Genomic DNA, 15,549 nt, shown 5'->3' on the forward strand with positions numbered 1-15,549 from the left:
CGAGTCACCCTGCCTGGGTCCGGGGGTTCCTGCGCTGGGAGGGGAGGGAGCCGCAGAGCTGCGGTCTCTGACTGGGACCTCTGTGGCTGCAGGCTGTACGACCCTCATGCACACCTTATGAAGTGTCTTCTGTCCTCCTTGGCTTCCAGTCTTCACGTCCGCCAAGATGCTGTTGAATGTACCACTTATTTTTTTGGAAGATCGGCCAGGTATCCAATTTGGGGGCAAGAGCAAGTGGACTTGACTTCCATCTACCTGGCCACCATCTCCTCCCTCCCTAGCATTGGTTTTAATAGCAAAGTGGAAACCGTGTCCACCGGCAGGAGAACGGCCACGTAAACTGCGTGTCTGTCCAGTGGATGCTGTGCAGCCAGGAGAACAGGGAGACGGCAGCCGTGCTGGTCGTTGTCTGGAGGAGCCTCACAGTCGGGTGGCCGGCTCCGCGACCCGTCTGACCCAGAGTGCGCAGAGGACGTGCAGGTCGTCAGCAGGCGTAGAAAAGGTGCGCAGTGCCCCGCCTCATCAGAGAAATGCAAATCAAACCGCAGTGAGCTGTCGCCGCACCCTTGTCAGGGTGGCAGGTGTCCCCAGATCAGCAAACAGCCAGTGCTCTCAAGGATGTGGAGAAAGGGGACCCGCTGGATGGGAATGCAGACTGGTGAGCCACTGGGAAAAACAGCATGGAGGTTCCTCAAAAAATTAAAAATCAAAATACCACATGATCCAGCAATTCCACTTCTGGGTATTTATCCACAGAAAACAGAAACATTAATTTGAAAAGATGCATGCATGCCTGCATTCACTGGGGCGTCATTTGCAGTTACTAAGACATGGAAGCAACCTAGGAGTCCGCTGATAGACAAGACGCGGTGCGTGTGCACATGGGGTGTGCCCTGGCCGTAGAAAGAAGGACGTCTTGCTATTTGGGATGGCATGGATGGCTCCAGAGGGTATTATGCTAATTGAAATAAGGCAGCAGGGAAAGACAAATACTGTATGATTTCAGTTACCTGTGGAATCTAAAAAAAATAACCAAAACAAGTTAGCAGACCAAACCAGGCAAAAGCAGACTCATAGACACAGATCAAAGGGATGGTTGCCTGGGCAGGGGGGCGGGGGTGGATGAGAAGGCAAAGGGGATACAGTGGTAATACTGGGAGATGGTTGCTAGGATTAGTGGGGTGATCACATCCTAAGGTGTGAGGACCTCGTCACTCCTTTGTACCCCTGAAGCATAACTAATACTGTATAGCAACTATACGTAAGTAAAATAAATAAAGCATTGAAAAAAGTCACTGCAAAATACAGACAGTATGATTCCAGTTATATGAAGGTCATAAACATAAAAATTAAGCTATTGCTTAGGGATGAATAGGTAAAAAGTAAAACTGTAAAGGAAAGAAAGAAAATGCTTAACACAGGTCAGGAGGGTGGCTAGTCCTGGGCTGTGGGGGAAGGGAGGCGGAACTTGAGAGACACTAGGCCTTCTGTTTCTGAAGCTGGTGGAGGGGGTCCATGGGTGTGTGAGTTCTTACACTTAAATAGTACACCTATCCTTTAATACTCCACGTGGGTGTTTTAGAGTAAAAACTTAAGCAAAAATACCTGATACTTAATTTTTTCTTATTTTCAACCTTATTTTTTTTTCATTTCAATGAATACACAAAATAATTGCTTGTTTTATGTTTTGTTTTGACCCAACTTGGAAATTGGGGCAGTTGTGTAGTTTTCTTTTAGATAATTAAAATGATCAGTCTGATTTTTGAAATAAAAGAACGAATTGGCCATGAAAAGCGTGGCTAGCCCAGCATTCATGGAGGGTGTTTGGGGGAAAGGTGGGGCCCGTGTGCGTTTCGGAGACAAGCGGAAGGGAGCCAGGAGGAGCGTAGGAGCACTGGTTCGTGGGTGGCGGTGGTTTCCTGGGTGCATGCCCACCACCCACCTGTGGGCCAGGAGCCCAGGGCACCCGCAGCAGCAGAGCCAGGGTTTTAGCTCCGTCTCCTGTGACTGTGGGTCCCCAGGAACCTCTGTGGGGGCACTGAAGCAGGTTCAGCCTGAAGACGCAGAGGCCGTGGGCCGGTCTCTGATGCCTGAGAGCTAAGTGGTGGGTGGAGCTTGTGCCGTGCTGCGCTCCGGAACCTCAGGGAACCTCAGGGAGGGGGACGTGGTGCTCGGTGTGGGAGAGGTCTCTGCAGCTGGCACTCCGCCACCGCTGCTCCCGGGACTGCAGCCGGGACGTGGAGCGTTCGCTGGCTGCTGAGCGCGGTGCGCGTCCCTGCCACTGCAGCTGCCCGGACACACCGTGTGTGTGTGTGTGTGTGTGTGTGTGTGTGTGTGTGTGTGTGTGTGTGTGTGCGCGCGCGCAACTCACTGGGCTGGCGAGAGAGTGGCACTGAGTGTCCCAAGGGCTTTTGCACTAACAGAAACCTCCGCCCACCTGACCCTGGTCAGAACGCGTAGTCCAAAAGTGAATGTATTCCAGCCGAATAACTTGGGGAAGTCTATCCCGAAACCCTTCTAAGACCTAGACGGAAGTTCTGTGAGGGCAGGACTCTCCTTTCTTCCTGCCCTGTGGCTAGCACGCGGGTATCTGGGCATCAGCTCCGCTGGGCCCGCCGGGGCGGGCGGGGGGAAGGGAGAGCGCAGTGGAGGGCGCGGGCGGCCCGGGGCTGCGGCTATTCGGGCAGCGCGGGAGCGCGCTCTCACTTGTGCTGTGACGGTCCGTTGTCCTGCAGGCTTTGTGTACTACACACGCATCTGGCTTGACTTTTAGAATGTACGTTCTGGTTTTCATTATTATATGACCGAAGAGGGACCTCTTGGCACATGCCACTTGGTTTTGTCGTCACCAGGTTTTTCTTCATACAGTTAATTACCATGAATGTGACCAGGATGTACGCCATGTACCCGCTCAGTGACTGTGATAAATGCTCTGTGCTGTGTACACACTCAGCAAACCCAGGAGCTTGTGGCCTGCAGGAGATGCAAATGGTTTTGATTCCCATGCTAACCCAATCGTGTCCCCACAGACCAGAGTGGGCTCGGAGCAGGAGCACTTCCTCATCGTGCCTTTCGGGCTGCTCTTCAGCGAAGTGACCGCCTCCAGCTTGGTGAGAATGTCACTCCCCTTGCGGGTGTCCTGAATGTGTAGGTCACGCTACTTAACTAAGCCCCTGCTAATCCTGTTAGATGCTTAACTCCCAAGGAAGAGCAGAAACTGTTTTGTGTGATTAACTCAAAGAAAAACCTTTGCAATTAGTTATTGATACTTTAAATGTTGGTTTAAGTAATTTCTACTTACAGTAATTTGAAGTCCTCTTGACACTGGAAATTTTTGTGCTCTTATTCTCAGGTGAAAATAAACCTGCAAGGAGATATCGTCGACCGCGGGAGCACTAACCTCGGAGTGAACCAGGCTGGCTTCACGCTGCACTCTGCAATCTATGCCGCGCGCCCGGACGTGAGGTGTGTGGTGCACATTCACACACCGGCAGGGGCCGCGGTGAGTGTCGCCCTGCAGCTGGGGAGCCGTCTGGGAATGGCCCTGAGTGCCCCCCCGGGAGTGCCTCTCACAGCGATGAGTCCGCAACGTGGCTTTGTGGGCTTGAAGAAGTTCTGTACTCACCAAGTTTGACCTTCTTAAGAGGCTTTGCTTTGAAGGTGTCTCTCTACTAAACAGTGTGGTTCTCACGTGCCCATTGCACTCACGGATTAGACCGTCTTAGCGTGTTGGCGGTGGAGGTCAGGTTTCAGAGCGCCTGACGCTGTTGGCAAGAGCAGGACAGCAGCAGCAAACGGGAGAGCCCTCATTGGAGAGGCGGGAGAAGGAGGGGTGGGGGGTGAGGGTGCCGTGGGTGCAGGGACCAGTTAGTGGGGCTCAAGGGCCTGCAGCGCACTAATGGCCGTGCAGGAGGAGTGGCAGAGCACCCACTGGCTGCTGACGGGGGAGTCAGGAGGGCAGCTGGGGCCGGAGGGCGCAGTCACGCAGGCTGTCGGGAGGGCTGGCCTCCACGCCCTCGGGCCCCGCCCGTCGCCAGCCTAGCCCGCTCCCAGCGCCCTGACCGAGCCCAGACTTCTCCGTGGGGGGCGCACGTTCCGTGGCTGGTGCAGTCACGTGAAAGCAAAACACTCTCCAACTGCCTGGAATTGGCTTTTCATTACCAGTTTTATATATTAGTGACTTCCTGTCCTTATTTCTGCAACAGAGGACTTTATTGATTCAGTAATGCTGAATTTTAATCTATCTTGATGTTTTACTGTCACGCATGTTGATTTGTTTGGATGGGTGATGGAGCTGGTTTATTTTGCTTTGAGGATGTGGTTCTCGGTGTCAGCAGCAGTTTAATATGTCATTCTCTGAAGGGTGTAATTTTTTCCTAAAATCCATTCATTTTAAAGCACTTTTAAAGGTACCTTTGACAATGTGGTTACAAGCAGCTGCCAAGCAATTTGTTTTAAAAATTATCAAAACCTTACTTTGTAAAGAAATTTCTTCTTAAAGGTAAGGGAATGTCTTAAAGCTCATACTGTGAAAGGAGTTCCGTATGATATTGCTGTGTTTGTGGTGTTGTCATTTTACATTAAGTATCCTGTATGGAATTGTTACCCCTGAGATATTATTTGACTCTTTGGTGCCTGTTAATCTAGAGAGAGGGCCTTTATAATTAGCGTACTATAAAGTCAGTTTAGGAAATTTAAGGAAACCTAAGGACTATATGGAGTTAGAATTTTTTCACTTAAATAAATCTAGAGGAATTATACAGTATAATTATCCTCAACTTTTACACATTTGTTTCTATCTGATTTTCAGCTGTTTTGGTCCCACCTACAACCTAAAATAAAAGGCACCCGCCCCTTACGCACCTCACACCCCTCCCCCGCAGTGCTGTGGCGCCCTCAGAGGAAGCCTCTGTCTCTCCCGTGTGGCCTGGGGCTCACGCCGTCCCTCCGTCCGTCCGAGCTCCCAGAGTGCTGCTTGCTAGGGCGGAGGTGCCCGGAGAGAGGCGGGCTTTCTCTCGGGGCCGCCCGCCCAGTGCAGATGAAAGCTCGCACTCCGGGCTGCATGCTGGCAGCAAGCCGCAGAAGTGACATTTCTCTGACGCCCATGGGTCCCCTCGTCTCTGGGAAGAGGACAGAATGAACTCTGTCCCCCCTCTCATTTCTCTGGGGGCAGTGCCGCCTCCCGCTCCGCCCTCGCTCAGCGCGGCCTCCCGTTCTGCAGGTCTCCGCGATGAAATGTGGCCTCCTGCCCATCTCCCCAGAGGCCCTGTCCCTTGGAGAAGTGGGTTATCATGACTACCATGGGATTTTGGTGGATGAAGAGGAGAAGATTCTAATTCAGAAAAACTTGGGGCCCAAGAGCAAGGTCGGTAGGCATCTGATGTGGGGTTGCAGTGGTGGAGGGCAGGGGGGATGGGACGGTGTCCCTGAGCCTCCCCAGCCGCCTGGAGCTTCCTTCCCTGCTCCCCTCTCAGGTCCTCATTCTCCGGAACCACGGGCTCGTGTCGGTCGGGGAGAGCGTCGAGGAGGCCTTCTTCTACATCCACAACCTCGTGGTCGCGTGCGAGATCCAGGTGGGTGTGCGACCCCGCGCCATCCCTCTCCGTGGTGGCAGGGTGCCCGCAGACTTCGGGCACTGGTTTTGCGGGGGTGAGTCCGGGCAGTTTCCTGGCCGGGTCCGAGCTCAGGGATTTGGACATTGACCAGAACAAGTGCCATTTCACTGGTTTGGGTTGGCCCATGGTAATTTGTTATTCAAATACGTGAGCCACTGCCGTTTATGGAGTCCTGGTGTGGGCTGGCCCAGCGTCAGGAGCTTTGCATGTGTAGTCACTGGTGCTTCCCCTGACCTCCCTGACCTTCAGGGCACTGCTTTTGCAAAGCAGGTGCGGAGAGCTGGAGACTTGCCTGCGGCCTCGGGGCTGTAGGTGCCACTTAGACACCAGATGGGTGCGGCCCCTCGTTGGTTCTCCCCACCGACACCCCGACCTGTGTCTCTGTGGCAGTGCCTTCCCCGTTCTGCCTCATGTGCTCTGAAGGGGCTTTATTTCCCATTTCTCCAGCATGTAGGCGTACCTAATACTTCTGTCAGGCTGAAGAAAAACTTCTAAAAATAACTGTCATTAGTCCGTCACTGTGCACCCTGCTTTTCTCCTTCCCAGACTCGGTCATTTGGTTGCCTTTGAAATCTATATTTCTGTTCACGTGACTTCTCATAGTTGTTCTTCCCGTGCCCTCCGTCAGGAGCTCCAATGGTAACGCTTGCTTGTTCTGAAAAGGTTCGAACTCTGGCCAGTGCAGGAGGGCCAGACAACCTAGTGCTCCTGGACCCTGGGAAGTACAAAGCCAAGTCCCGCTCCCCAGAGCCCCCCGCAGGGGAGAGCGCCGGGGCCCCTCCCCCGTGGCTGGTCGGCGAGCAGGAGTTTGAAGCCCTCATGCGGATGCTCGATAACCTGGTGAGAGCGTCGCTGCCCCTGATGACAGAGGGGCCGTGCAGGCGCACGGGTGTCAGTGGTGTCGGGGCGGGCGAGGCTGCGGTCTGGGGCTGCTGTCCTCCTGCGGCGTCTGAGCACCTGCACCTGGGTGTTCCTGCACCGCCTGCCGCAGCGGGTCTCCGTGTCAGAGGCGGAGACTGACTGTGTTCTGCTCTCTTCGGCCCTAGGGCTACAGAACCGGCTACCCGTACCGATACCCGGCCCTGAGAGAGAAGTCTAAGAAGTACAGCGATGTGGAGCTCCCCGCTGCTGTCACAGGTCTCTCCTTTGCTAGTGACGGCGACTCGGGCACTTGCTCCCCTCTCAGACACAGTTTTCAGAAGCAGCAGCGAGAGAAGACAAGGCGGCCGAACTCTGGCCGGGGGGACGCTGCCTCCGAGGAAGGGCAGAGCGGAAGCAGCCCCAAGTCGAAGACTAAGGTGTGGACGAACATTACACACGATCACGTGAAACCTTTGCTGCAGTCTCTCTCGTCCGGTGTCTGCGTGCCAAGCTGTATTACCAACTGCTTGGTCTGTGCCTACCTTACTGTTCATAGTTAGATGATGTAGAGCAAGTCGGGTGGCTGGGGCTTCGGAGGCTTTGGGAACCGGCCCCGCCGGCCCGATTCACGGCAAACCTTCCCGTTCGCTAACCTCCTGCAGCCGGAACCAGTGTCCACTTAGTGCCTCAGTCGCAATGCTGTCTGCTTGAAACTGCTTAAGATACGTTGTTGTTCTCCGGTAACTGCACCTCTGTTTGTGGCAAAAGTACCAACTAACACGCGTATTAGCCTCACCCTAGGAGCTGCCGTTTAACTCGTCTTGTCTCTGCGGAATCTTAACGGAATCTTAACGCTTCTCACACCGCGAGGCAGCCCACGCGGAGCCTGCCCGCCCCGCGCTGCCGGCACCAGGGGGCCCCGGGTGTCGCGGACTCCGCTCTTTAGTGTCTCTAGTGCTTTCTTAAGCAGTTTCCCCTCACGGCCCCTGGGGGGCGCTCAGCCGGCCAGTCCCCTCGCTGGCCTCCCCTGCTTGTGTCCCAAAGCCTCCGAACGCCCTCGGCAGCTGCCCCTGCATGGACTGTGCATGTGAGTAGACGGCGGCGCAGGGAGTCTCCGGGCTCCCGCCGGGTGCGGCGTGGCCCACGTGCAGCACGGGCACCGCAGCGGGGGCTGCTGCCGGCGTGCCTCGCGCCCCTGGCCACCCGACCCCGGGCCGCCTCTGAGGACGGTCTGCAGGGCCCCTCCCCTGGCCTGTGGCAGCGCCCTGCTCCTCCAGTGGGTCCCGTGGACACGGAGGCGGGACAGACCCCCTCTGCGTGACTAGCTCTTGTAGTGCAGACGAGGGGAGCTCGGCGGTCCCGACACGGTGGGTGCCCGCCCGTCGGCACGCGGGGCCTCCTGTCCCGCGTCTCACCCCACAGACGTGTCGAGGAGGGAGTCCCGTGCTCCCAGCTGGCCCTGGTGTCTTCCTGGTGCCCAGCTGGGGGGGAGCTCTGTGCCACCTGTGCGGGCGGGGGCTCCAGGTTCAAGCCCATCCCTTCCCCCTGCCTCCTGCCTCCTGCCCTCCCCCTTCTCCCCCGCCTCCCCCTCCCCCAGCCGCCCTCTCCCTCTTTTTCCTCGTGCACATCGTTTGTTTCGTTTTGACTGACCTCACTTGTGAAAGGGCGTGGGCCTAAGCAGCTGGTGCTGCTGGTATAGTACACGGGGCTGTGTGCCGGGCTGGGTTGTTCCGAAGTCTGTGTGTAGCCGCGGCTTTGAGCTGCATTCAGTGTTCGCGTGGAAAGGGGTGGATGTGTTGGCGTGTTGTAGTAGTGCCGCTGTGGAGGGAGACCGTGGTCAGCCCTGGAACGCGTGTCTCGTCCTGGAGGGACACGCCCGTGCACGCTCCCAGGTCGGTATGTTCACTCTCAGTGACCGTTTCAAGTTTGCAAACGCCTCACGCTCCCGAGGTTGCCGTTTTCTCGTTCTCACTGACAACTGTCTTTGATGGAAAGCCGAGTGGTTTAGTCGGAGGATGACGCCAGTGAGTACCTCCCGGCTCCATGCCCATCTGCCTCCCGCACAGTGGCTGAGCCCCGCGCTCCCGCCGCTCCTTTCCGGGCTCACGGCTACGGCTCCCTGGTGCCTCTCGGGAACACTGAGAAGCACGGCATTTGCTCTCTAAGGGGGGCTTGTTTTAATGCTCAGTGCCTGCTCATGCCTCAGAATTGCAGTGTGAATGGAAGGGTCACGTTCGACTCGAGACACAGAGTCGAAAGGTGCAGGGTGCTGGCGGTGTGCACTGACACCTAAAACAGCCTTCTGGCGAGGACCATAGCGCTTCAAGTTCGTCTGGGATATTTTTGTAACAAAATACAATGTTATATAAAATATTTGACATCACCAAATCTTCCACTGGGTGCCTAAGCGTTCATTCAGCACACCTCCTGGGCTGAAGCAGCCACGCAGCAGTGCATTCCGACGTGTGGTTTGTTGTAGTGCAGAACTTTGGTGATGCCCACTCCTGCCTCCCAGTGCCGGGTCGTCCCTCCCTGTGGGTGGCACGTCACAGCGCTTCCCACGGCCCTGTCATCTCATGCTTCCAGCTGGCTTTGGTGTTGATGATGCTTGGAGCGGTGAACCAATGTGCTCTGGAGGGTCCCACTGGCGAGCCCACAGGAGTCACAGGCACAGCTGTCGTCAGCCTGTGTCAGACCCCAGAGTCCAGCTGGGCTTTCTCCGTGGCCCAGGCCACTCAGTCAGGACTCTGGCCTCCCCCACTCCTGGTGTCTGTCTGGACACGCCTGGCCCCCCCTCCCCCCGAGGGCCGCAGGGCACAGGGGTGTGGGCATTGGTTCACTCTCTGATGCGCTCAGTGCATGACCAGGTGTAAGAGGAGCTGGACAGGTTGGATGCTGTGGTGTCGCTTCCCGCCGTGCCGGCTCTGACGTTCCCACTGTTCTTGACATTGCAGTGGACTAAAGAGGATGGACATAGAACTTCCACCTCTGCCGTCCCTAACCTGTTTGTTCCGTTGAACACAAACCCGAAAGAGGTCCAGGAGATGAGGAACAAGGTGCGTGCTCCGGGGCGGGCGGGCGGGCGGGCGGGCGGGATGCTCCCTGCCGCGGGGGTGGGGAGTGTGTGCTCTGGCCCGGGACCTCTGCTGCCCCCATGGCTGCGGCTGGGGGCGCCGTGCGCTGCTCCTGCTGTTGTGCCAGCGGTGTGACGCGAGAGCACAGGCAGCTGGGGCCTGGTTCTTCCCCTGGCGCCCACACGGCAGGGCAGGGCTAGAGGCTGCACAGCCTGCTCCTGCCTCTCCGGGCTCAGTGGGGAGCTGTGCGTGTGCGGGGTGTCAGAACGTGGACCCGCCCTGCTCAGTGTCCCAGTGTGGTGGCCACATAGGGAGTCCCCTCCAGTGAGGGAGTGCTTCTTGCCCCAAGCATTCAGGGTGGGAACGTAGGGGTGGGCCCTTCCTGCCCTCTGACCCACGGCTCCTGAGCCGGCGGGATCAGTGCCACACAGCAGGCAGGGTGGTCACGTAGGACCAGTGTGGGCAGGGCACACGGGAGGTGCAGCTGGCACGTGGCTGTGGGCGTGAGTCCCAGTCCCGGCGAGGGGTCTGTGTGCTGCTGATGCGTGTTTCTCCCTCTTGCTGTCCTCAGATCCGAGAGCAGAACTTACAGGACATTAAGACGGCCGGTCCCCAGTCCCAGGTGTTGTCTGGTGTAATGGTGGACAGGAGCCTCGTCCAGGTGAGCACTCCGAAATTCGTGTTACTCTTAAGATGGGAGAGTGTGACTGTGAGGTAAGTGTTCTAGGCGACAGTCTTTGTTGGAAACCTTCACGATAAGCAGTCACAGCCGTGTGTCCCTGATAGGCCAAGCACGAGCATGCCTGGGGCACGTCCCCTCCAGCCGGCCCTGTGCAGTGCATGCCTGCGCCGGCCGCACAGCCGCCGGGGGGCCGGCGCGCCCGGCCGGAGCACGGTGGCTGGGGCACGGTGCCCCGTGTAAAGTGCTAGGCGAGGGGTTTGGCGGACTTGCTCTCGTGCACGTTGCTGTCTCAGCAGCCCAGTGCTGCTTGGGGAAAGTGGCCGCAGAGGGGACCTGTCAGTGTGGTCCGCAGTGACCCACATTGCCACAGAGAGACAGCAACGCGGGGCCCGTGGAGGGTAACCGTGTAAGCAGCTGCCCCTGAAACCTTACACGTGACTGCAGGGTAGGTGGTGGTCACTGCCTCTTCTGAGTGGCCAGCTGTGCTCCTGACTCCGGGGTCGCGTGCGCCCCCCCAACCCCACCCCACCCCACCCCGTGCCTTCCCTGTGAGGGCTGTCTCTGCTGCATGCTCTTGGCGGCGCCATCCTGTGGGCTCGGTTGGTACTTCAGGCTGGGCCTGGGGCTCTGCTCACTCAGTTTACTGTTGCAGGACGCGCCCCTGTCCGACTGCACGGAGACAATCGAAGGGCTCGAGCTCACAGAGCAGACCTTTAGTCCAGCTCAATCTCTCTCTTTTAGAAAGGTACTCGCTGCCCCGCCCTTAACTACCTGTCGGCACACGCTGCCCTCCGCCTGCCCGCCCCACACCGTCTGCCCCCGCTGGCGGTGCCGTGGCGGCTGACACAGGTCTGGCCGTGCACAGGTCTCCCCCCAGGTCATTTGTGAGACAGTACGGAAGGTTCTGTTCTGCCTGCTCCATTCCGCAGTTGCCACATTCGATACGACGTTCTTTCCAGTTTTCGGCATTCTCCTTGTTGTGGAAAGGTGGCAGTTTTAGCGATGTGACTCTGGCCAGTGCTGGCACTGCCCTGTGCGACTCTCTCCTTCACCTGCTCCGTCGCAACCCTAATGCGACAAACGTGCAGTTGGAGGTGGTGTCACTGAAAGATGTCGTTTCACAGACGCAGGGAAGGAAGCAAGACCGTCTTTGTCAGCCCTTATTGAGGAAATGTGTTGGTTTTGACCGTTCAAAAAAACCTAGGCAATTTTTTAATGTTGCAGGAGGGAAAAAGACGTGAAAATTTGAAACCCCAAATTACAGTTCTCCTTGTGTTCGCATAGCTGGTGTGCTCATAGGGAGGAAACCATCTGGCAGCAGGTGCCCGGGTGGGGGAGCTGCCTGCCGCAAGCTCTGAGGCCCTGCAGATGCAGGGTGAGGGCCCCAGCTGTGCGCCCGTGTCCGTCCGTTAGCACACCTCCTGGGAGAGGCAGCTGCCCGCTTACCCGTGCTCTGGTTGCCCGGGAGAAGCTGGTTTGTTGCAGGCATTCTGTGTTCCCGTCTTCCTCCCTAAGGACATTATTTTGCACATTTATGTGTTATTTTCATGGGTCTCATTTCCTCTTGTCCTTAAAATATATTTCCTGTAACCATTCTTGGAGGAGCTTCTTAGACCATGGGAAAGAGATGCCCTCTTGCCTGCCCACTTGGTTTTCGTGTTTCCGTACTGCGTGGTCTTGTCAGATTCTCATTCTTTTACCTCACATGCGAAGGAGTGCGGAGTCCGGAGCCCCGGGGGCTCACCGGCGGCACAGCCCCCCGCTTTGCAGCGGGGCCGCTTCAGGCGGGCGCTCTGGCATCGGGCCGCACGCAGTGCTTGCTGCCTGTGCCTTCAGGGCTGCCCGCCCAGGCGGCAGACCGGCCCTCTGTGCGGGAGGCCGCTGTGCAGGCCAGTCCCTCATCCGGTCCCAGTGCTGGTTCCGCTCTGTCCAGTGGTGCTCTCGCCTGGGTGCGCATCGCAGTCGCCTGTTAGAGCTTCATGGAGTGTGGGCGCGGGCCCCTTCCTGGCTGGCTGTGGGCGGTGGGATTCCCAGCGAGTCCTGTGTCCTCTGCAGGGCCAAGCACCAGACTGGGCCCTGCGGGGTCTGTGCCGAGCCCAGCAGCGGAGATGGGCCCTGCAGAGACCCCCGCTCCAGCTCCTGGTTTCCCGCTGCCCTCTCCTGGGTGCTCAGGTTTGCACCCTGGCCTTCTTCCCGTGACAAAGCGCGCTTCCTCTGGCGGCGAGGGTGTGCTCTGACCCCAGTGCCGCTGCCGGGGCTCACTTCCGCGTCGTGTGGGGACCGCCGAGCACAGGTCACGGTGCTCCTTTAGAAAGGTGGCGCTGCTCACTGGCAAGGTGACCTTGTCCTTGACCAGATGAAAGGAGCGTGTTTGTTACCGCCCCACAGATGTCCTCTCTCCGGGGAGCGAGCCTGCAGCTGTTTGCTTCCCACCGAGGAGCCCGAGGAACGGGCACGTGGGGCCAAGGAGGTTGGGCTCTTCTGGAACGTCTTTCCTCTGCTTCTGCCTCCCCCAGCCTTCTGACGGAAGAAGGGCAGCGAGTCCCCAGCCACACCCTGCGCACCAGTGTCCCGGACCCAGGAGGCCAGCCCAGGCCTGTCTTGACTCAGCGCTGTGCGTGCCGGAGCACGGTCGCTCTGGCCGCGCTCTGGGTTCCAGTCGCTGGAGAGCAGGGCGCGAAGGTTTGCTCTGGAAGCTGCTCAGCACGGCCAGGAGTTGTGCTGGGGGCGTGCACGGCCCCCAGGGCCTGCTCTGCCGCATCCCTGTGCACGCAGGGCCAGGCGCCCGCCTCCCTTCGGGCTGCCCGGCTGAAATGCGAGGGGCCCGGGGCTGCCTTGCAGGCTCCCTCGGGGAAGCTGGTGTTCAGCACCCCGCATGTGCTTGGCCCAGATGTAAATTCACGTCTGTGTAGGTTTGGCGGATGAACACGCGATGCTCAGAGAGGCCAGGTCGCCAGCCCAGGTTTGCGCGGTGTGAGGGGGCCGTCACTCCCCTCAGGCTGCCTCAGCCCCGGGTGGAGGAGCGGCTGGGCCTCTGCTTTGCTCAGGGCCCGTGGTAGGGGCTGGACCTCAGGGGTGCAGCCAGAGCCTCCACGTCACACCCGACCTCACAGCTGGCTGGCTCCCACGGGGCGTGTTTCTCTCTGCATCTCGAGCATGGCTCTTTTTTCTAACTCCCCTTGGCCCTCGCTGGGGAGGGAGCCCCTGCTAGCAGTGGCCAGAAGCAGCCACGTCGCGCCTAGAGGCCAGGTGTCCTGGCACAGGAAGGGCCTTGGGGCCTCGTAGTCCAAGGGTCGTCCTTGTGGGGGTCAGGTCTTGATGGTTTCCCTTCACTGGTTTTGAACATCTGACTTAAATGGATGTGTGCCTTTTTCTTCAGTCTCCTGTCACCTTCCTGTGTCACGGGCAGGGGTACCAGGGTGCACGGGCCGCCAGCCAGGTTGTGGTCGATTGATTGTGCTGGTGTGCAGCGGGACCTGAGCCATGGCTGGCCCAGCAGACTCCTCTCGGGACTGGTGAAACAGGCCTGTGGACAGGAAGGGGCTTGCCTCGGGCCACAGGGCTACTGAGTGGCAGAGGAGGGTTCAGGTCCCTGTCTTGGCGAGTGTGGCGGGGTTGCCTCTGGATGAAAAGCTGGTCAGCTTGGGCCAGGCCTGCTCTGAAAGAAGCCTGCCCGCCCAGGCCATCGTGAATCTCGAGTCTCTCGGAGCACAGGTTGCTGGTGTCAGCAGGTCCTTTTCTTCTATCCCCTGGGTTCTGTCCCCTGGATGGTTGTCACTGATCAGCCGCAGAGTGCTCTAGACACTCGGCACCCAGCTCACGGGACGGGGGCGCTCAGCCCAGGCTGCCTGGCCTGGGTCTGGCTCTGTGTGCGCTGGTTGGGATGCTGTCTGCCTCCGAGGCTCACCCCTCACTGAGGAGAGTGCTGATGGAGCGGGCCTGGGACCAAAATGACTTTGGATTCTCTTGTCTTCAGCTGTTGTTGGAAGCTCTCATTAAGTAATGGGCATATGCGTGAGTTCGGTTAACTCTCAGAGGTGAGCCCCTGAGCACTTGGGGGCCAAGCAGCCTGAGCTGTGGGGCACAGAGCTGTGCTGGGACAAGGGGGTACCCAGTGGGCTTCACAGCCCCAAGGGCTGCCCACCTGGCGCCCTCCCCTTCTCCCCCAGGGCCTGCCCCACCCCCTGTGTCCAGCCAACCTCCTGGGGCTGCCTCCTCCTGGGAGACTGGACTGGCCTGGGCACTGCACAGTGCTTTGCTCTCTGGTTTCTTCTGGACATTCTCAGTTTTCCAAATTCCTCAGGCACTGGTGTTTATGTCAAAAGAACAGAACTTACCTGTGCTCTCAGAGTGGAAGCAGACCCAGCAGCATGCCTCGCCTGAGTGCAGTGGTCTGTGGCACCCTGACGTGGGGGGAGGGTCCTTAACGCGTGCTCACCGTGTCGGCGGGCGTGGTGCTCCCGGCTCCGTCTGCACCTTGCCGCCATGGCTCCCGGAACCCGGGGGCCTCCCTAGGACTCGCCCCCTGTGTGCTGCATCGGAGTCACTTCCCTGTCCGCCCCCACTGGCCGGGTGGCTGTGGCTCAGCCTGCGCCGCAGGAGCGCGTGTGCCCCGCAGTGCTGCCTGCCCCCCGCCTGCGCCCAGCCTGGGAGGAGGGAGTCCCCGTGGTGGGGCCCCCACAGACCTGGCCCCCCTCTTTGTCCTCAGGGGGAGCTGGTGACAGCCTCCAAGGCCATCATTGAGAAGGAGTACCAGCCGCACGTCATCGTGAGCACCACGGGCCCCAACCCCTTCACCGCGCTCACGGACCGGGAGCTGGAGGAGTACCGCAGGGAGGTGGAGCGCAAGCACAAGGGCCCCTCAGGTGAGCACTCGCGCAGAGGGCCGGCAGCACGGCGGGTGCGGCGCGTCTGGGTGTGCGGGGAGCGCCTCTGCACCCCAGGTGTCTGGTTCGGGACCGAGGGTTCCCGTGCTCCCTTCCTCCCTCCTCCTCAGGCAGGCCCCGAGAGAACAGGTCAGACCCCCCACCCCCTCGACTGCTCTGCCTGGGGACCCACAGTGCAAGTGGGAGAGATGACGCGGCTGAGCACTCCAGTGCCCGGCCCCACACCGGGACAGGGGACCGGGCCAGGAGGTGCCCTGGTTGTCAGAAGTTACCGTGAGGACATTGTGAGACCGGGGGGGGGGGGGGGAGGCGCGGGCACGTGGAGCCTCCGTGCCCCCACCAGCCCCACGGGCCGCTGCCCCCCGGAGAGCTCCGTGCGTGCTGGACTGCCGTCCATGTTGAGTGATGGGGACGTTTCTCTGGAGCAGTTC

General features: G+C 59.0%; 1 protein-coding gene across 8 annotated transcripts in view; it reads left to right on the forward strand.

The window, feature by feature from the left end:
- The window catches only part of ADD1 (adducin 1), a 76,509-nt gene that overhangs the window by 54,791 nt on the left and 6,169 nt on the right, over window positions 1-15,549 (forward strand). For 5 of the 8 annotated variants that reach the window (XM_045833991.1, XM_045833987.1, XM_045833995.1 and 2 more), the window contains exons 5-14: window positions 3,030-3,110; window positions 3,353-3,502; window positions 5,222-5,365; window positions 5,475-5,573; window positions 6,279-6,455; window positions 6,662-7,006; window positions 9,431-9,532; window positions 10,122-10,211; window positions 10,885-10,977; window positions 14,941-15,097. In XM_045833991.1, the coding sequence (XP_045689947.1) occupies window positions 3,030-3,110; window positions 3,353-3,502; window positions 5,222-5,365; window positions 5,475-5,573; window positions 6,279-6,455; window positions 6,662-7,006; window positions 9,431-9,532; window positions 10,122-10,211; window positions 10,885-10,977; window positions 14,941-15,097 (1,438 nt within the window). The remainder of the gene's footprint in view (window positions 1-3,029; window positions 3,111-3,352; window positions 3,503-5,221; window positions 5,366-5,474; window positions 5,574-6,278; window positions 6,456-6,661; window positions 7,007-9,430; window positions 9,533-10,121; window positions 10,212-10,884; window positions 10,978-14,940; window positions 15,098-15,549) is intronic. The other 3 variants (XM_045833992.1, XM_045833993.1, XM_045833994.1) reach the window with 3 other exon arrangements.

The sequence above is a fragment of the Phyllostomus hastatus genome, unplaced genomic scaffold (assembly GCF_019186645.2).
Source record: "Phyllostomus hastatus isolate PE091 unplaced genomic scaffold, TTU_PhHast_1.1 phas_contig_196, whole genome shotgun sequence".
Lineage (NCBI taxonomy): Eukaryota > Metazoa > Chordata > Mammalia > Chiroptera > Phyllostomidae > Phyllostomus > Phyllostomus hastatus.